This window comes from Mustela erminea, chromosome 12, assembly GCF_009829155.1.
Source record: "Mustela erminea isolate mMusErm1 chromosome 12, mMusErm1.Pri, whole genome shotgun sequence".
NCBI lineage: Eukaryota > Metazoa > Chordata > Mammalia > Carnivora > Mustelidae > Mustela > Mustela erminea.
In genome coordinates this window covers 67,073,329-67,095,262 of record NC_045625.1, presented here as the reverse complement: position 1 = coordinate 67,095,262, position 21,934 = coordinate 67,073,329, and the positions used below count along the sequence as shown (strand labels likewise).

At 42.3% G+C, this 21,934-nt stretch overlaps 1 protein-coding gene across 7 annotated transcripts in view; it reads right to left on the bottom strand.

Annotated features, from left to right (window-relative positions):
• Positions 1–12,957: 12,957 nt before the first annotated feature.
• AGTPBP1 (ATP/GTP binding protein 1) overlaps positions 12,958–21,934 on the bottom strand; it is a 158,061-nt gene continuing 149,084 nt past the window's right edge. For 4 of the 7 annotated variants that reach the window (XM_032306880.1, XM_032306883.1, XM_032306884.1 and 1 more), the window contains one exon: positions 12,958–13,710. In XM_032306880.1, the coding sequence (XP_032162771.1) occupies positions 13,533–13,710 (178 nt within the window). In that variant the 3' untranslated portion in view covers positions 12,958–13,532. Of the gene's footprint in view, positions 13,711–15,039; positions 19,495–21,934 lie in introns of those variants that run through there. The other 3 variants (XR_004277301.1, XM_032306882.1, XR_004277300.1) reach the window with 2 other exon arrangements.

The window sequence follows — 21,934 nt, the reverse complement described above, 5'->3', positions numbered from 1 at the left end:
AGAACCACAGCTTCTCCCGCTTCCTCAAAACTGAGTCAAACCTATGCGCCAAAGCAGAGAATTCCGAAGGTACGAGAGAATCTGGGGGAGCCGGAGCTCTCGCTCTGGGCAGGGGGTGGCGTCACTGTAGGACAAGGGAGCCAGACACTGGGCAGGTAAGAGCGTGAGGGAGGCCTGGTGGGGGGTTCGGAAGGACAGGCACCCCGCGCTATGGGTCACCCTTGGAAGGACCACCCAGGAGAGCTGTCCCTTGCTCAGCCGCAGGAAGTGGGGGAGGAAGACCAGTGGCTCGACACTGTTTTCCCCACCTTCCTTCTCCTCTGCACCTGCAAGGCATTTGCACACTTTCTGGAAGCTTCAGCAGTATACAGGGCATGCTCTCGCTGGGGCCCGGTGAGCCAGCAGTGGGCACAGCAGGTGCTGACCAGCTGCAGGGGACAGGGACTGAGTCCCCCAACGGTCCCCCTGGTAGGACAGAGAGGAGGTGGCCCACCTCTAGATCTTTCTGGGCAACAGAGCCCAGCCCGAAACAAAAGGGCGATACAAGGGTTGGACACACACCTGCAAACCTGACTTAACTGTTCCTCCTTCACGTGCTCCCCCCCTCTCTCCCCTTCCTCCCTCACCCCCCTCACCTGCCCCCTTTTCACCTCCACCTTTTCTGTCTTCCCCTCATCCCAGACGAATGTGAACCTCATCCACCCTGCCTAGTCAACCCACAGATGTTAATCCAGCATTTCCCTCCAGTCCTACTAAGAGGGCTTCTAGATTTTGCATCTGAGAGAGAGAGAGCCAAGTGCAATGTGAGACACAGTGACAAGAACGAGTCACAGTACTGCTTACCACACTTGACGATTGTTTCTTCAGTTAGTCCTGGCACACCTCCAGTTCTTTGTCAGAGTCCAAAGCAGATCCCATGGGAAGACCAGCTTCAACCAGGTGGGGAAGTCACTGGCCTGCACTGGGAAGTGGAGGGTGCCAATGTCTGCGTAATGATCCCACTCGGTCCAGAGGGGGAGGGGCGGTCACTCTGCACCCCGTTAGAACTAGCGGTAGGAAGTGTCTATATGTACCATGAATTTATCAGAATGTCCAAAGTTGATGTGATTGATTCAAGTCCTTTCCATTATATGTAAGAAAAACCAGAGAAACCTATCTAATACATGTTTTAACAGATAAAGTTGGGCCAAATCATTGAATCAAAGAACCAAGGGACCTTAGGATCTCTCAATACTTTGACGTTATAGACAAAAAAGATGAATTTCAAGGAGATGCACTATTTGCTGTAGGTTTGACCAGGGTGCATTGATTAGACCAGCTGGCTCCCCTCGATTGAGTTCTGTCCACTTCCCGAAGATGACTCCCCTTAAGGATTCACTCAACAAATTCATTCATCGGGGATTTGTTTGCAGCTCGGGTGAGAAGGAGAATTATTTGTCAGTTTCTGTAAGACCTGCCAGCCTTAGGGAACTTCATTCTGTGCCCACATTGATCTAGCTTGGAATCCTTAACTGACACCTCAAGATCCCTAGCTCGCACGAGCTTATGAAATTCGAGAAGCAGGAGTTAACTTTGGTGTGATCATCACTGTCACTCCCTCTGGGCTACAGCAGGCACGGCAGGCCTGGCTCAGAGGGAGGCGGGGGCTCATCTCCGAAGGCTCGGGAGGCTTGCTCCAAAGGCGCAGCCCATGGCCAGAGGGAGCTGGGAGTCGGAGACAAACTCCTACCCAAAGAAGGGAGGTAGAGGCATACCTAAGAAACCCCACTGGATTGGTTATCGGATCCAAAAGTGCAATCAGGAGATTATACCCTTCTGATCACGTTTTGTCTTTCTACAATTTATTTTTACTTTTATTTTTTTTAATGTGTTTATTTGACAGAGAGAGAGCACAAGTAGGCAGAGTGGCAGGCAGAGGGAAAGGGAAAAGCAGGCTCCCGGCTGAGCAGGGAGTCCTATGGGGGACTCAGTCCCAGGACCTTGGGATCATGACCTGAGTTGAAGGTAGACACTTAACCGACTGAGCCACCCAAGAGCCCCCTATCTGTTTACGATTTAAGGCAACTCCCTTTACTTCCTTGCTCAAGATCCATCTGTAGCCTCCCACTGACCTACAGGCACAGATTCCACCGCAGAACTTCCAAGGCCCTCTGTGACCAGACCCCTGCTTCCCTCTCCTCGGCTGTCAACCAGCCTCCACCTTCCCTCTGCCTGGAATGCTGACCCTGCTCACCCGCTCTCGACCTGCCCCCTGCTGCTAATTCCCATCTCCACATTTCATAATTCCCAGCATTCCTTGAGGTCCAGCTGGGACTCACATTGTGACCCCTTTCCCAGAGGCCCACCTGGGGATGAGTCCATTCCTGTGACCCCCTAGGCATGGTGTCCCTTGTCCTGGCATCGTGTTCTGCCTTAACTCATTGCTGTTTATTGAAACCAGGCCCTTCTCCTCCACGAGACTCAAGGTCTCTGAGGGTAAGGACCATGTCTTACTTGCTTTTGTGTACCTTCACCCCCTCTGCTGCCGTGCACATCAGTACTTGCAAGAAGTTTGACGAATGAATGAATGAATGCTCTCAATTAAGAGCTGCCAAGCACACAGGCCAATGTCACGTGTCTCAAGTCCAAGGGCAGCTAGGACTCTGACTCCTAGAATAGAGCAAATTAAACCACTGAGGCAACAGGAGAGAAAAAGTTTTTTTTTTTTTTTTTTTTGCTACATCTACAAACAATAGCAAGCACCACTTGTAAACAAAAGACAGAAACATCAAACAGAAAGCTCTGAAAATGAAAAGTCAGTCTTAAGGTACTTCGTTATGATTCTGCAAAATAATCAAAATCTTAATCAGTCTTTGGGCAATGACCTGACACTTTGTGCCTTTCAAAATACAAAATGTGCCCCCGTAACCGCGGACCAATGATCAGAAAACTGGTGTCACTGACTCCATTACCAAATCCCATCTGCCCAGATTCCCTGTTTCACATGAGCTGTCATCATCTTGCTGCTCTCCTATGCTTCCACTTAAAAGCCTCATTATTAGGCAAGGAGTGTGCACATTTGGATGGGTAAAGCATTTGCAATTATATTTTAAGGTGCTTCCAAAGCTATAAAGTCAAGGCTATAAATGAAAGATGGGCGATGTAATTGTCAACAGAATATGAAACAAGTCTGAAATTAGAGCCGGCTCTGCTCAGCCTAAAAGCATGTGCCAGCAGAGCGTGCACATCAAAAAGGATTCGGAAGGTTTGAGATGCAGTCAGAAAGCGGGGGGCCTCCCTCAGGCAAGTCGCTTTTCCTGGATGAATTTCTTCATCTAAACAAGAGCGGGACTGGAGGACCTATGAGGGCCGAGACGGAAAAATTCTGAAATACTAAGCAGAGTAAATGGGATGGAGTCAAACGGGCCGCCATCCACAGTGTCATGCTATTTATTGAGCTGTTATTTTGTGCAGGGCTTTGTGCCTGACATCCTACGAATCTGGGTCTCTAAAACTTCACAAGCCATGTTGGGTGGATTAATTAAACAGACATGAGCTTCTCCCCCCACTTCAAACTAATTCCAAATTAGAAAAGCCGACCCCTGAAAGGACAGCCTGTCGCACACTTTATTGACTTTAGATCCCACTTACACAACAATATGAGTGACTTCCCAAGCCCACACCAGCCTCTGAACCCCTCCTGTGAGAACCTGATGCAGGGAAACACTCATATTCCGGGGGTGGGGGGGGGGGAGGGGAGGCGGGTATTGCCATCAGTTTCATCAATAAAGACACCAAGATAGGGACATGGGCCTGATAGAGATGCAAAGGCTGAATTAGGTACTAAGAGCTCTGGAGTTTGGACTTTTCGTGGTTCATTGACTAAAGTGTCCCCAGTTTCCAAGAAGTTTAGGGGCATTTTTGACCCAAAGTGAGGAGGCAATTTTAAAGCAAGATATAAAGACTGCAGAAAAAAAGAGAGCGAGAGAGAGAGAAAGACTATCTCTTGCTTTCCTTCCCTCTCTCCACTATAAACCCATACTATTATGTTAGGGGACTCGAGCAGACTAGTACCATCTTCCTTTAGCCAACAGGTTGTTGTCGTTACTTTGGGCCACCAGAACTTCATGTGCTGTGACAGTAATATTTGGTGAATTAATTCAACGGACATTAAATCTTTCACCAACTGCAAACTAATTGCATATCAGAAAGGTCGGCCTGTGGAAGGACATCCTCTGTCCCTTTGAACAGAGTCAGGTAATTTGAAGGAACCCATGCTGACGAGATTCCAGGGCTCTCAAGATGGGACCACAAAGCAGACCTACTGGGGAGGACGGGAGAACATGTGGGTGGGGTTGGTCAGGGAGAGGTTAAAAATGAAAACAATCATCCCAAAGACCTAGTGGATTTCTGAGGATTTCCGCCTCTGGGTGTTAATTCTGCCCTTGTCAGGTCTGAAGCAGGTAGCTCTGACATAGGGTGGGCACTATGTAATTAATTAGCCAAGAAAGTAGTCTTGTTATATCTAGCTTTTACCTGTATGGACCTATCAAATGACACCATTTTAAACAATTCCCACCTCCCTAAGCCTGGAGAAACATTTCATGTTCCTATACAAGCTGATAATAGTATATAATGCAAATGCGACAGTTCTGTGGGCGTGGGGTGGTTTCCTGCTGTGAGACGCTGCCCCCACACTGCCCACCAGATCACCCACTGATTCTCCTCCCTGGGCACTGGGAATCTTCCCACCCCTGTGGGACACCTGTTATTGAAAGACTCAAGAAGACAGTTGAGGTGAAATCAACCCTTCATGGAGCGGACAGTCTCTCTCCGTTTGCTGAACTGCCAAGTAAGGCAGAGGCAGAAAGCTCTTACAGGATAAGGAATAAAGAACAGGAAAAGAAAAAAAAATCCAGAAAATGTCTGATGGGCAGGAGCCAATGTCAAACCTGTTTAAGGGTGAGAAGGAACAGGGTGGTAAGTACGGAGCCCAGGGCTGGCTTGGGCGTTGGGGAATGGCTGTCTGGATATAGCACATCTGGCCAAGCCATTTATGGAGAAAGAAGGTTATCTAAATTTCCATTTGCTGTTGTGGCATCCTGGACAGCGGCTGCCCATCTTGGGCCTAAAAACTTATTCCAACACTCCCTCCGCCCCAGGTTCCCTCCAGGTGGCATCTGTACAGTGATCAGGTAGACAGTCCATGGCTGGTCTCCAGAGTGAGCTCCTCCCCGCCCCACTCTGCCCCCACACGACCGGTTCAGTGCACCCCAGGCAGGTGCCTCCCAGGGAAAGGAAGTACTGGAAGGTATGGCACCTCCCCCAAGAGGGGATGAATACTCACAACCCAACCTCCAGATTTATACACAAGTAGCGTGGGGGATATTTATTTTAGAAACATGTATTTGTTATTTTTTTTCTTGGTCCCAATTAACCATGTTCTCTTTATTCTAATCAAGACAACAGGACAGTTCTGATTCTATTTTCTCTCTCCTACAACAACAAAGGCTTATGATGGCTGGACTGGACAGTACGTACGTGGCTGAGTGACTATTGAATTCCATCATTCTTGGCTACAGGGAGGCCTGCGATGGGGGAACCACAACACAGACTGCAAAGTGAAATATGATGGAACTGAGGCCATCCTGCTACAGTTCCCAAGTCACTGAGGTTCCTAAGCTGGGACTTATGTGCTCCACTGCACCTGGTCCTGGGGTTAATAGGCAAAATGGCAGGCCCATGTCCATAAGCTTTTCTTGAACTGTATCGGTTATGAAATGTGCCCCCTGGTCAGACACCGTGGAATCTGGGATGACAACTGTAAAAACCAGTTTTTAGGTGGTTCTTAGTTGCCACTTTCCTGCTTGACTTGAATAAGAATCAACTTATTTTTCAACATTTATTAGCTGTTGATCTTTAACAGGTTAATTTCCACATCTATAAAATGGGAGTAATAATACTGTGCAGTATTGTGAAGATTAAATAGGTACACAGATCAGTATTGGTGGCTTAGTAAGGCTCTCAGTAAATGCTAGCCTTTACTATCACCAAAGCAAAAAGTCACTATTTTGTTCACTCTAAGTGTTTGACAGATTTGCATGCTTTGATCTTACTGAAAGATTTTTATTTAGGTTTGATGGGTTTACCTGTAAAGACACAGTGAAACCTACCTGACCCTATTAACTAGGAGTAATGTCATGAAGGATCCTAGGGCCCTCTTGCTTGTTTAGGAGGCTCGTGCTTTTGAATTTCCTATACACACCCTAAGACTTATCTGTAGGGGGGTGGGTATCTTCTGCAGGCAGGCAGGACCTTGTCAGAAACGTCACAGAAGCCTCAGGTGCCCAGTTGCTAAAAACCGTGCTCACACCCTTACAACTGCACAACTTTGAGGACAATTGAATCAGCTTGCTTAGCTTAATCAACAAATTTTTAAAAGTCTCCATAAAAATTTCGCCAACAAGGTGATCAGACACGAGTACAAGTCCAAGTCAGGGTGTTGAGGTCATCTTATTCTTGTTTCGAGTTATAAAAAAGATTATGTTGCTCTAGAAAACAGATAACTGTGGGCTTATTTCTAAAACTGATTTCTTGGCCCTGCCAGTTAAAGTGATAATGAAGCTACAGATTAAACTCTTTTCCCAATAAAAATGGAAATTTTTTAAGGAAGTGAAGCAAAATTTATTTTAGGTTAAGTCTATCAGACAAAATGTACTGTTCCCTTACCATCATGGCTATAAAAGCAGCCTTTCCAAGCCTTCAGAAAAACAAGAAAAGACAGAGTAAAGCTTCTACTAAACCATTACCTATTCTGTTAAAATAAAAAAGACTCAAGGGTCTCTTTCTTTAAAAAACAGAAAACAAAAAGACCCCCGCAAATTGGTTAGACACAAAAACTGGATGTACCACTTTCTAAAACTGGATGTACATTTTCTGGATGTACCTAACCATCCATAAAAATAGTGATTTGGAAAATCTGAGAGAAAAGGTTACCATCAAGATAATTTCCATAAACCCCCAGGAGAGTGGTCAACACACACTAGATAATATTGTCAGGTTTAGCTCATCCCGCCCTCTGTAGGGACCCTATGATGATGTAATAATAAAACAGTTGCAGATTTTCAGAATCATCAACCTGTTTACCAGACTCACAGGACTGGGACAGGCCACGGGTTGGCGGCACGTGGAGAGAAAGCACGGGGCCGCCAGCAAAGGGCCCGACACCCGGGCGTAGGTCCTCGCTGTGCTGCACACCAGCTAGCCTGGTGGAGGCCTATGCCCTAACCCTCATGCATTCAGTGGAAATACTAGTGATATCTGCTTGTCAATAGTGATGCTCAAGTAAGGGAACCTGTGGGAAATACTTCTTAAACTTTAAAGGGCTATTTAGACACTCCTTATATATGAATCCTGTGTGCAGATAAGGCAGGGATTTGTAGTTCTAATCAGTGGGGGGACAGAAACAGCTCGGAGACGGCTCACTAAATACCACTGAATCCTCATCGCATTATATTTGCTCACTGGTCTAACTGATGTAACTCAACAAAGGAATCTCTGCTCCCTCTCAGCTTGCTCTCCGGGTCCATCCTATTAGGACGCACCATCATAGAGACGCGATCCCTATTCCATATGAGTAGTTCACGTTTGTGTTCTCCGCTGCTACAACAGAGAACTTTCGAGATGTCGAAAAGTCAGCTCTTGGGCTCATGCTACCTCTGAACACACCAGTGACAAGTCTCAAAACTGGAGGAAATAATTCCTAAGTTTAGAGCAGGATGACAGAAATATGGCCCATTTCTGGCCCAGTAAATCTTTCTGGTAGACATAAAATAAAAACTAGTTTGACATGCTCGAGACGACAGCTGTTTTTGCCTTTCCAGAGTGTCCCTTTGGGTAAAGGGATTTGTCCCTTTCTTTTAACCGCTCTCAGGATGTGTGCTTTGGGTAGGGCCATCCCGCCGAGGATGGACACTAAAGGTTGCTGGTTTTTCAGATAGGTTTCAGACACACCTGTGTAAGACATACCTTCACCAGTGAAATTCAGTTTTAAAAGCCTGAACAATGCAACTGCCTAATTCAAGGTTTCACAGAAAGCTCAATACAGGGCTCCAGTGATAAAAGGACCCAGTTTCTCTCACTTCCGGCTCTGTTCGTTCAACACTGGCTCGTCTTGGGAGTGTTCTCCTCTCAGGGCTGCACAGAGGCCAGCAGTAGCTACAACGTTCCTGTTCATGGAAGGGCCTTTGTCCTAGCATAACTAGCCGAAGTCCCGATATTTGCTGTTTGGGTTCACGTGGATCACATGCCTGCCTGACCATCCTTGTGATGGGCTGCATGGGCGGGGGGCTCAGCTCTTGCGCGCCACTCCTGAAGCCTCAGGGAAAGGTATTGGCCGCAAGACACACAGGTCTTGAACATGGTTTGGGGCAAAGGGGAGAATGGATAGTCAAGAAGCAAGCATGCCCGGGGCCATTCCATCCGGTAAGCGATCTGGATTGTCATGTATGTGAGAATGGTGGTTTAGTTTGGTTTAGTTTAGTTTTGTTTTAATTTATTTATTTTTTTCAGTGTAACAGTATTCATTGTTTTTGCACCACACCCAGTGCTCCATGCAATCCGTGCCCTAATACCTACCACCTGGTTCCCCCAACCTCCCACCCGCCCCCCCCACCCCGCTCCTTCAAAACCCTCAGATTGTTTTTCAGAGTCCATAGTCTCTCATGTTTCACCTCCCCTTCCAATTTCCCTCAACTCCCTTCTCCACTCCATCTCCCCATGTCCTCCATGCTATTTGTTATGCTCCACAAATAAGTGAAACCATATGATAATTGACTCTCTCTGCTTGACTTACTTCACTCGGGTTTAGTTTTTGATAGATTTTCATCTCATGTAGCCGTTTACGAGGAAGAAATAAACCTTGACAAAGGTAGATGTGCACTAGACACTCCTCTCTCTATGTTAAACACAAATTATAATCCTTTAAAAGGGATCTTCTCAGATTTTGATATTTATCTTTTTTATATGAAATTATACAATTCGTTCACTGTGTTTCAAGTGCCCACAACTGAAAAGAAAAATAGATGAAATGTCAAACATTTCTAAGAATTAACAGGAGAAAAAGCAGTCATACAGATGACATGGAAGAAAGCAGAAAGAGTCAAGACACTACAAAGAGAGTATGTAATCTGACTTTAGTAACTATTTAGCACTGAACATGAAGGTAAGTTTCCAGTCTTAAAATTTAATTACACTTTCTGCTAGAGGAACAGCTACAGAGAAGCCCATCTACTTTCAAAGATGCAGACTTTATTCGTATTTATTAAACTCGAGTCTTTCCCATTTATTTTTCAGTAACAAGCATCCTTGCCTTCCATAATTTCTTCCCATCTGCCATTCATCACAGCTCTGTATGTAGCCTAAGAACACGTTAAAAATGTTCAGAAACCAGCGTCATGATTCCCCCGGCCAGATTTTTGTTACTGTTTGCTTTATATTTGCTTGGCATCCTATCAGGACATCTTGGAAAGGGACAGCCCCACATTTGTTACTGTAAAGGTAAACCTTCTGAGCATCTGCAGCAAAGTGTCCCAAGCTGCTGGGTTTACGAAGCGAAGGGCACCACAAGTCCACCCCTGCTCTGCAGGGGTTTGGGAGTGCGTATGCACGCAACCACAGGCAGAGCTCACTTCAGTTCTCACAGCGTCAGCCAGGACCCAGACTCCAAACTGTCACCCTGGCTGGCCTGCACGGTGCCTCAAATGCCACCACAGGAGGCCCATTCATTAGGATTTCAGTCCTGCCTATGCATCCACCTCAAACTGCAAAGTTTATTCAATGACCCCAATAACCAGCCATGCTCTGAAGCCTAAGAGCTGATAGAAGGTGCTAGGAGGTCGAAAGGACTTGGAGTGTGAGGAAGGTTATGAGGTGGAAGGAGTGGGGACAGGCCTAAGTTACTTCTTAGGGTCTCAAAAAAGAAGGTCCTAATGGTCAGCCCCGTATAGGTAAGTACAAAGGCTATATATAGACGATTAATGGTGGAAAACAACCGAAATTTGACATTCCAGGAACAGAACCCTCAAAACATGAATTTTCATAAAGAAAATGAGACTTTCTTCTGAGTTTCCCTTTTCCTGTGCAGGAATTCAAATGGGCTTTAGCCGGAGAAATATTTGCTTCATGTTAGTAAGAACATTCCATTGGATGAAGTAGAATGGTCTTTCAACTGAAAATATCGCTTCACCATCTTTTTCCAAATGGAGAGACCTAGGGCTTACATGTAGCTGATTCACTGAATTCACGGATTTTCAATTAATGTTTTATAACGATTAAAGTACATACAGGAAGGGTGCCTGGCTGGCTCAGCCAGTTAAGCATCAGTCACGACCCTGGGATCGAGTCCTGCATCAGGCTCCCCACTTGGCGGGGAGTCTGCTTCTCCCTGTGACCATCCCCCCTCTCATGTTCCCTCAAATAAATAAAACCTTTTTAAAAAAATGTACGTATAGGAAAACAAAAGGATTTATAAAGATACATTTATGGTTTCATTAGTGTCATTTATTTCTGGATCATGCACAAAGACAATTCCATCAGTACATTTATTATATTATCCACTTTAGTGCTTATAATAATACGGTCATCTTCACTTGGATATTTGAAATGTTGAAGTAGCATATTCACTGCTGTTAGTGCATATCTCAAGTGGAACTCCAGGTTACTTATTTGTAATTAGAATTCAAACAAATGTCCATGTCTCTGAACAACAAACACCACTGGCAGACGTGGCAGGAATTGAGTAAGGATACTTAAAGCAGGACGAAACCCTTTCTTCAAACAATAGTATGACTGCAATAAAGGAAATGCCGATGTGAACCACAGGTTTTTTGCATTCTGCCTTTCCTGGATAAATTTCACAGACTCAAGAAACAAAGACCCTCAAGCTTTTCACGTTCCTTACTCTTTGAGGGAAAGGCCAAGGACAGCACCTCCTTCTGCGGCAAGAACTCGAGGCTAGTTGCCGGCAGACCTGGGGTGAAACCCTGAACATGGTGACCTTGCCTGACCTCTGTGTGTCTACTGTCTTGATTCTACACCTGAGTCTGATCTAAACCATCCCTGGTGCTGATCTACAGTTCACAGGTCCTGCGACTCCTAGGAAACTGGAGGCCGAGGGAGCACATCAGAGAGGACAGTGGTTCTCCCAGTGTGGTTCCTGCAGCATGACCATGGTGAGAATTTTTAAGAAATGCACATTTGGGGCCCTGCCCAGAGCCACACTGGATCAGCGATCTCTGATTTGGGAAGCAAGTCCTCCAGGTGATTCTGACGTACACAACACAGTATGAGAACCACTGGATCAGACCAAAACCACAGTTAAGAAATTCGCAGTTCCAAACACAAGGCAAATTAAATCAGTCTAAACTCTATCACTAGGTTCAGTTTGTCAGCTACGCATTACTTTTTCAGGGTTATGTCACTGAAGGCATTTCAAACATTCTTTGAAAATCCTGAAAAGAAATAGCCACAGAGATAAAATGTAGGGCAATTTTAGCTACTAATAGTCAGTGACAGTTTTACCCACTAATTCAGAAAGTTAGGATTTTAAGTTTTTATTTTTATAAATGAAATTTTATAAATTTTTATAAATAAAGCTATTTATTAAGGAAAAAATCATTTCCTAACTATAGAAGACTTTCTCTTCAACCTTGTGAATAATGATTTAATAAAAGGCATATTCAGGTTTGTAACATATACTAAAAGATGGATGTCACCCATACGAAATTTTATAATAGTACACAACAAGGGATTTTTACACTGTCAACATAATAAATTGAAGTTCTGAGTTATCTGCACACTATAGTAACTGTAATTACTTCTCATATGTGGATACCTTGTGTTTCCATTTCTAGTTTTATAAGAATCAAGAAAAATTTACATACGTAGTAGCTCCATATTCCACTCTGGAAAAAAAAATCACAATTAAATATGCAATTATTTTCTATGTGAAACATATAAATTAAAATAAATAACTTTATGAATTATTAGATAAATTATTAAATAAATAATATTTTACTTCGCTAAAGTATCCTGATCTTTCCCAAATTAGCTAACCAACACACCAAGAGGACTGTCAACCCTCAAAATCTAGTCTTCTATTTTCTGAGATTAATTAAGACTTAGGCTACTAAGAGAAAAAGAACTCTATGAACTGCCCCATACTATGTTTTTAAACATAGCTGCTAGGACGTCAAAAATGAGCTACACTATGGAGAAAATGCCTCAAATGATACAGTGAAAATCACGGACTTGGAAAATGCAAAAAATCTGACATACATTTTATCATTTCTTTTCCATTATTATAGGTTTAAAAAAAAAGATTAAAAATTTCTAATCAGGAATAATGTACCAAAACCGAAGCACCAAATGTACCAAAATCTGGCAAGAATCTGTTAATGAGGTAACTCTTTCAGATTTGTTTTATTTTAACAGAACCTTAGTTCTTAGGGCATTTATCCAAAGTCGCTGAACTAGTTTTATTCTACTTGAAGACAAAGTCATTTCCGCAGCAGGGCAGCTTCAACCGGAAAGATGTCACTACAAGAAATGGCTTACGGTCACTGCAGTCATCTAGACTCAGACGCCAGGGTCAGCACCACACAACTCAGGAAATGCTAAATACGCTTAATATACAGATACACATTTAACACTGTATCGTATCCTCACTGCATGTTTCAAGCTGAACAAACTATTGTGATACACACTCTATTTTCTTTTAGAGAAAAGAGCCGTTCAAATATATTGTTTACAACACTCAGAGGTACACCTATACCCTAAAAAGTCTAACACTAGTAAATTCAGCATTTTTTTTTAAACAAATTTTTATCAATGTGTTCAGATGTTGGATTTCTAGAATATCTTCACAAAGATTCTATAAACCAAATAATCTGAGCTGGTTAAAAAGGATGACGAAATGAATTCAACATTTAATATAGCTTTTATTTGTTTTAATTTGGTAAGTGGAGAATGTAACGCTTTCAAGGCAAACTCTGGGTTATTTCAGTCACAAGTCCACAGTTAACATGATTCTGAAGCACAGTCTTATCTTCAGTATCTACTCACCCTACACAGTCACAGCTAGAGAAATCCATGTACATATATATTTGTTTTCAACAACTCGGGATTTTCAATAACTCGGGATTCAGATTTTATAGTCTCACACACTTCAAAATGTATCCATCTGATGCAGGATATAACCATAAGAAGATAAAAATTCATGCAATGATACTCAGGTTTTGTTTTGTTTTGTTTTAAAAATTAAATCCAGTATTTGATCATTCAATGCCATATCAAGTGCACTGAATATCTAAAATAAAACAAGTGCCAATTTTATCATGAATTAATAACATATTTATTGTCTTGAAACCAAACAGGCCCAAGTTACTTTTTTCTTTCTTGAGTCAGCTATTAACTCGTTTCTCTCAAACTTCCTGTGTAAGAAAAAAACAAGCTAGTTCCTTTCTGTTTTGCACTTTCAAGAGATGGTAGAAGGTTTAAGGTAGGTATGTTCTTGATAATTCAGAGTCAGAAAGTACTTCCTCCTGAGCAGAAGGTTCATAATCCCCTGCGTTTTCCGCCAATTCAGTATCTAAGTCGTCATTACTTTCTGCACTGTAATCCACTTCTTCAAGGAATCGAGGCTCATCTTCATCCAAAACGTAAGTGGTAGGGCTGTGGCCAGAGCACATAGAGCACACGAGACTTCATTAGATCCTAAGGTTCTAATACAAGGTTATTTGACCACACAGGGTTAAATCTGATTTCAAAATAATACAAGTAGTTTGCGTTAGCTTTAAAAGTGTTATCCAAATGAAAAAGTTAAGAGATTTATAATAGTTGAGACTATAAATGGTGACATGTTAAGTATTAATTGTACAACAAGGTTGTTGACATATACTCTACAATTAGACAGCTATCAAAAACAAGAGACTCCCCTATTTGGTTGCTTTTTTGTAGGACTTTTATCAATTTGCAGGGCTAAACAGACCATTTCAGTAAGCCTTACTTTATTTATTTTATTAATTCATCCTTTATAAGAAAGTGCGGTATTTAAACACTAAAACCACTTACTCTAAGTCTATACAAAGATTACTTGCCATAAAACAGCCCTTACGCGCTTCCTCCCAGTTTCCATTGGTCAAGAATAAAAATGAAAAACAAGTGAATGCTCCACACCCAGATTAATTACTTGCCCTTGGGACACAGAATAAGATATTTGCTTAAAAGCACTAAGTGCTTCTGAATATTTCATTAGGTAGGTTGGGATAAAGACAGCCTTTCCATCTTGATTTCTCCCCATCTGGGAGATTTTACACACACACGTGCTTGCGTGCACATACACGGCGTTATCAAAGAAACACTATACAAACATTTCAATGTCCCCATTTTGTGATCAAAACCATCTTAATTTCACACAGATGTATGTTTGATATCCCACCTGCTTCCAAAAAGGATTTCCCATCATGGATGCAATTAAAAGCTATAAAATCAGACAATAAAAAGGGAACAATAATCTGTTAAAATGAGCAGAGAGGCAAATGTCATTAGGCATCTAGAATGAAAAAAGTCCTGCACTGAATATGAAATTCAGTTCAGATTATCTCCAAGTCTAGGCAGGAAAGACAAGTTATTGGATTATACTGTTCTCGTTTTCTAAAAAGAGAAAGCAAAATTCATCCACTGAGATTATCTTTTTTCCCTAGAATTTTTTTTATCTTGCTCATTAAAAATATATTGCAAAACCCCCTTTGTCTTATGTAGCAAACTTCTTTAAAAGTTCAGAGCTTGCTCTGTGATGGAGTAGCCCTGATAAGCCAGCTGAGTGGCTTAAAGGACTCCGTGAGACTTTATGACTTACCTAACACTCACAAGTTTCATAGCTTTCAGGTATGCAACTGAAATATTTATGACGAATCTACTAGGTCTTTGGGGGAAAAATTGAGATTAGAAGGAAAAAATCATTTTTGCCTTCTAAAATGACCATTTTTTTAAAAAAAAAAAAAAACAGTAATTCACTCCTTCTTGAGTCTGGTGTTTCAAATTCTCAGGGTGTCCCAGGTGAATCACTGCATACGCTGAGGACTATTAGAACAGACTCTCAGGACAGATGGAGGCTTCTGCTAGAGCAAAAGAGGGGGAAGGACAGAAATGAGGGGGGAAACTTGCTTACTTTCTTCCTGGAGACTGTCCTAATAAGAAGAAATGATAGTGGGGATGCAAGGGAGGGGGTAGATTTCCTCAAAAGCCATGCACTCCACTGGTACAGGGGCTGGGGAAACCAAGCAGGACTGGAGAGGCTCACTCCACAGCAAGGAGGCACCGGGACCAGAACAGCGCAGTTACCTGCAGCTTCATGGGGTCTCCTGACAGGTAGGAAGAGCACAGAATCCATGTGGTGGGTGGGTAGGTGGGGGGGGGGGCAAGCATCGTTCAGGAGATCTGCAGACAGCAGAATTCCACCCCCCATACCACCACCAAAGAAAACAGACTGGCACAAAGTAAACTGGTTACCGGAACCTCAGCCACTACACCGAGGTCAGGGCGAGGACCTAGTTCTACATGGGAAGCTGAATACTAGAACATTAATCAACATGACCTAAGAGAAAGGGTTTAAAGAAAAAACCTAGTTTACAGGCTAGAAAATAGTCTTATAAGTTAAGGAAACAGAAGAAGTATGATTCAGAAGCAATAAAAATGCCCAGGATCCAGCCAAAAAAGTTCCTAGCCATCAAGGAGACTTGGAACAGTGCTAGGATCAGACACTTAATAAGCACTTTTGTTAAGTCTAAGAAGCACAAGAAACCCCATAATAACGAATGCTCAGAAAATACTTTGAGCCTGTCAATTCCTGATCTTGGCTCCTTCATATGCTGCGACATAAACTCCATCCACGTCGTGGCATCAACCCTCGTGATACCTAGCAATGGACCAGTTTCACACTCTGAGTCCATTTTCGGAACCCACACTGACCCTGCTATTTGATGCCTGTTTCTGCAGGTCCTACCGGACATGTTCCTAGCCTCAGCTTCATGAAAGTGTACCGTCTGTCTGAAATGCAGTGAGTCCATCTAGCAACGGCAAAGCAGGCCTCAGTGCCAACCTGCGCACCTGTGGCAGCGGGGAGAGTGCTGGGTAGGCCTAGGGTCAGAGCTGCGGGAATCCTAGACAGCAGGAACAGAGGAATTCAATCCCCATCACTCCCCTGAAAGCAGCCTTCTGGCCAGTGTTCCAGTTGCCACTCTCCAGTCCATTGTTTCTTGCCCTTAACTGGTAGAAATTCCAGCACTCCTCCCTTCTGGTGTGCCGCATTCCCCTCTGTCCCTGCTCACTGCTGATCAAGTGCTCTCCATCCTCCCTCCTATGCCTCAAAAACAAGCACTTATAAAAATGCTCTCCTGGCGCGCTCTCTTTGAGTAAACTCCCATATTTTAAGTTGCATTCTGGTATTTCCAAATTCCAAATTTCAAGCCCTGACTTCACCCCTGAACTTGCACTGTGCACACAAGCACTTGCGAACAGGTTCGCGCGGCTATCTCGCATATACCCCCACTGTATGTTTGCAAGGGAACTCATCAGACTCCCCTGCAAGTCTGCTTCCGCTTGCCCTCGTCTCAACATCATCCACTCAGTGAGTCATAAAACCACAATTCTCAGCAAGCAAGTCCTGCCAGCCAAGCTCTGAGCTACTTCTTGCCTCACATTTTACATCACAGACCTTCACTGATGTTGCTTCCTCTCTCTGGACATGCTTCCCACTTTTTATCTCCCACCGACTCGTATTTCCTTCAAACTATAGCTCAGGCTCATCTGCAGATGTTCTTCCTTTATGAAAGCCCATCTCGGGCTAAGCGCCCTTTCTCTGCATTCCGTTTGTACCCCGCACATTCTGTCTGGTCCCTTCTCCCATGCAGGTGAAGCCACCTATTTGTGGGTCCATCTTCTCATGAGCATGTTAAGGTCAGGAGCTGTGACTTACCCACATTAGTAACTCCTTTCAGCTCCTAAGAGTACTCGACACATTGCAGGCACAAAAAAAATATTTGCCGAACTCCTTACGAGAAGCCTCAGGGCCCACAAGATCACTGCTTTTTATATTACCCCATCCCACTTATTATACTTTGTGTTAAAAAACAAAAAAACGTAAGGCACAAGACCACAGCAATTCAGCTTTGCTTTTATTAGTAATTCCAACATGTTTTGAACAATGTACAACTTAGGAAGAGCCTTCATATACATTATATCTCACAATAACCTGCAGGGAAAAGAAAGACCTTAAGATAATCTGCCCTAGAGTTATAAAATAATCCCTTGACATCAGTAGAAAGGAATTCAATCACAAAATTCTGATCACAAAAAGAAACTCTAATCAGCACTCAATTATTTCCTATCACTATTACCTTTTTCCCATCACAACTTCTTTGTCCCTCTACTTTTCTTCATGTAAGCTTACTCCTGTTTCCCTGTTCTGCTTCATTCTCCAACAGCTGGCCTCTGTATCGTTGCCCTAACATCCTTCTTTTCTGGATTTTAATCAATAAGAAACATTTCATTCTAAAAGAGAATAGCATTTTAGTCCAAAACCAAATCCTTCTCATGGTGCTTCAGGAAAAAAAAAATCAAAACCTTCACCCAAATGGCTTTCTCACAGGATGAATTTGTTGAAATTCCCTGCTGTATGGTGTCACTACGATGTAGAAAAGGTTTAAAATTCCAACTGATTTCCAAAGATGAAAAATTGTGCTTCATTCAGATTCTGAAAGTATTCTGCCTATCACTATATTAACTAGTAAGCATATGCAATATGGAACCTAATAAATTCACCAAATCCCCTGATGTATGCCCAGCTACTTGCAGGAGAGCTGACTGGACATCTGAGATACCTGGACGCCGATCTTCAGCTCTGTTACCTACATACAAGCATGAAAGAAGCAAAACACTGGACCTGGAGTCAGAAATTCTGGGCCTGTGCCTCTCTTCTCCCACTAGCCAGCTGCATGACCCTGAACAAGTCACATACTCTCTCCAAGCACTGGCTTTTCTCCAGAATAAAAGCAGAGATAACAGTGTCAGCCCCACTACCTCACAAGTTGTTTGACTCCAATTAGGTAGTAAGTGTGAAAGCATCTGTAAATTCTTAAACTGTACAAATATAAAATGCTATTATAAAATTAATAAAACCTACCTTGTTACAGAAAAAAGCTAATCAGTTCCTAACGGGCCCAGGTAATGGGCTGGCACCACACCAAAAGGACTAAAAATACTGCCTTACTTTTGTAACTTCGAATCCTCCCTTAACCTCATACTCTTCTACAATTTTGAAACTAACCTACCTGTTTTCAGACAGCACAATAAAGATATCCTAGGGGAGAAATTCTGAAACTGATACACAAACAGAAATATACTCCATTGCCCAAATTAGTAGCAATTTGTGACTTGCTGATTATGTCTTTCCTGTATCGAATTATCAGGTCTCATGTGAAAGTAAAGGCTCTATCTGCCTAAATATCAGAGAATGTTTTATTTATATAATTTGATTCCCAGCTCATAAGAGATGTTTTATCTACTAAATATCAAAGCAAACAAAATTATCCATAGAAAATACAAGTTAACAATTTTGTCAGTCTTAAATGTCCACAGTGTATATACACAAGTATTTGCCCATTCCTACACAGGTATATATACTCAACACACAATTAGAGTACAGAATTTCTAACAGGATCATCTATGGTGGAGGGGAAGGAAAGAAAGTTGTTAATTTACTGATATTTTTTGGACCACAAATATAACCAAGCTGCCTTCAAAAAACAGTCACTAAACTCCAACTGACTTTATATTACTATTGATCTAAAAACATTCCTTATACAAAGCGAAAAGGTTAAATAGTTGTTTTCTCAATAATACAGGACACCCTCAAAAGCTGAAACCATTCCCTTTTAGTAATTTTGCTTAGTCACTTGGAAGATACAAGATACAATGAAAGCACAGGGGAATTCTGGAGTCCAATCAATCTGGGCACAATTCCTGGTTTCGTTGAGAATTACCAGACAGATGACCGTGGGTCAATTCATCTCTGAGCCTCAGTTTACACATAAGAAAAGGGGTAACAATACCATCTGTCTCTGATGGCTCTCAATAGAACAGAAAAATCTCGGAGATAATAATCAAACTTAACAGAAACTCAAAATGGGCATGCGTGTTTGGGTCCCAAGGCCATCCCTGGTCTAGTGATGCGCTAGCCAGATGTACAGGATTCCGCACACAGCTGCATTAACAGCTGTGACGGATATTACAGTGAAAGGATACAAAGCAAAATCAAGAGAAAAGGTGCATGGGGCAAAGTCCAGAAGAACCCAAGGCAAGGCAAGGGCAGCTGCTAAGAGGCAGAGAAGTCATCAGAGCTTTCAGCAATTTCAAAGGATTGGAGGCAAAAATTGGAGTTCAGAGCTGCCACGTTTCCTGAAAAAAGGGAGTTGCAGAGATATGACCCCAACAGTTCTCCCCTGGAGGCGTGTGACAAATTCATAAAATACACAGTGCAAGAGGCTGAAAAGCAAAGCAGAAAGCAGCAAAACAAACAAACCAGAAAATAAACAAGGGAATCTGGGGCAGTATTGTGGTACTGAGGAAAGGCGAAGCCCTAGGCCTTCCACAGTGACCTCTGAAGGGCAACTACTTAGAGGGGGACACGTGAACCATGGCTAGACAAGTTTGACAAGTTTTGCAAACCCACCTCCAGTTAGCTCCGTCCCTTGCCAGACTGGGACCACCTGCCTACTCCACAGCCTGCCAGAGGACAGAATGAATCCTCTTGGAAACAATATGTATTCTTCCTTATTCTGATATACCATTTTCTTACTTTGGCGTCTCAAACAGGCACTAAGAGGAATAACTTCATTCTTCCAAGAGGCTACTGAGAATATAGCTTATAAATATTAATAAGTACCTAAAATCATCAAATTCTTTACACTGCTGTCTTAGAGATTAACAATTACTAACTTCATACTTATCTGGATCTCAATGGTAAGGATCATTTCTTTTTCTTATGATAAGCCTCAAAGCTTTCATTATAATCAAATCTGGCCTGGGGTCCTGAAGTATTCACATTAAGCTCCCAACTTATTTTCCCAGATGATTTTAATATCCTCTGTATTTGTAGGTACAAGAGCATTTCATTGACTTTGCACAAAAACACAAATGGTTCACTTTTAGTTATGAGCAACTATGATTTCCAGTGGACAGAAGAGATAATATGATCTTCAATTACATGGCATGATTTATCTCCCTAGAAAATATTCTAATCTAATTATAGCTGTAAGAATTTTCTACACAGTTACAATAAATGACACTCACAAATGAACACCAGACTCAAGCATGTGCCTCACAGCCATTAAAAAGGATTTTTTAAGGAGCAGCTTGATTAAACGGTAAACTGTACATTTAAAATAAAGCACATTAATAACAGTAAGTTTGACTGCATTGCTGTAAATACTGCCATTAACACGTGGCCACAAACGGTCTATACTGACAGACTCTGTCCCTGACCAAACTTGAATTAGGTTCTTCTGAGTCCTCTTACAGACTAGGCCCTGACCTTGGGCTCTGTCCTCAGGGGCTCCCCTGCTTAGTCTAGCTGTGGTAAGAATCTTGCTGAGTCAGTTTTATCAAAATCCCTCACTCTCTGTATCTCATCAGTCTGGCCTGCTTTAGCAAAAACTCCATCAAGTAGGTTTAGCCAGAATCTCCCTTATATGTGAGTTCCTCTCAGTAATTTTCCATCCACCAAGCCCCCTCCCTACTCCCTGGCTGTAAATCTCCACCTTGCCTCACTGCCTTTACCCCTAGTAGCAGTCCTCCTGAACAGTCTGCCTTCGTAGTCTGTAACAGTGTCACAAATAAATTTCTCTTTAATAATATTAATTTAATTTTCTCAGAAGAAAAAGTTCTTACATATTTACAATAAACACTAGCTTCACATGAAAAAAGTACAGAAAATACAGAGGCTAATATTTCATTCTAGTGTTAACAGTCTGTAGCAATGAGTATCTTTATACTACCCTACCAGTAACTTCCAGCCAGTCTCTGTGATGATGCTAGCAACAGAGGCAGAGCCTTTAACCAAGAAACATGATGATGTTAACTCATTCACAGGCCTGTACTCATTCTCTATACCTGATGAGAAAAGTACTCTATCTTTATCAAAATGCATCAAATTAGATTTTTTAAAGAGTATTAACAAAAAAATAGAACAAATGCTAAGCATATTTTAAAGATTTTCTCCAGCTTAAGTCCTATTTATTTTATTAGTTGCATTAAGAACAATTTCTCACCAAATTTTCTAATGTCCATGCTGTATGCACAAATACAAATTAAGTGCCGACACATGCTACACCACAGATGAACCTTGTAAACAAGCTAAATGAGTGAAACCAGACATAAAAGACCATAAACCATATGATTCCATTTATCTGAAATATCCAGAACAGGTAAATCCAGAGACAAAAAGCAGATGAGTGGTTGTCAGGGTCTGGATATGACTGTTTAACGGGTATGAGGGTTTTCTTTGGGGGTGCTATGAGAAGTTTTGGAACTAGACAGAGGTGGCTGGTAGTTACACAATATTGTGAACATATTAAACACCATTTAATTGTTCACTTTAAAATGACTGATTTTATGCTGTATGAACTTCATCTCAGTAAAAAAAAGAAAGAAAACAGGTCAAAACACTGATTAGAAGACAGTCATTAGGCTTCATTTAAACACAGGCATATGTTTTTATTATGATAAGACACTGTATAGAGTTTGGCATTTTTCAACTTTGCTTTCCTATAATGTTTTAAATATATTCAAACTTCAAGTACTTCTTCTGTATACATGATATCCTGAATGTAGTCCCCAC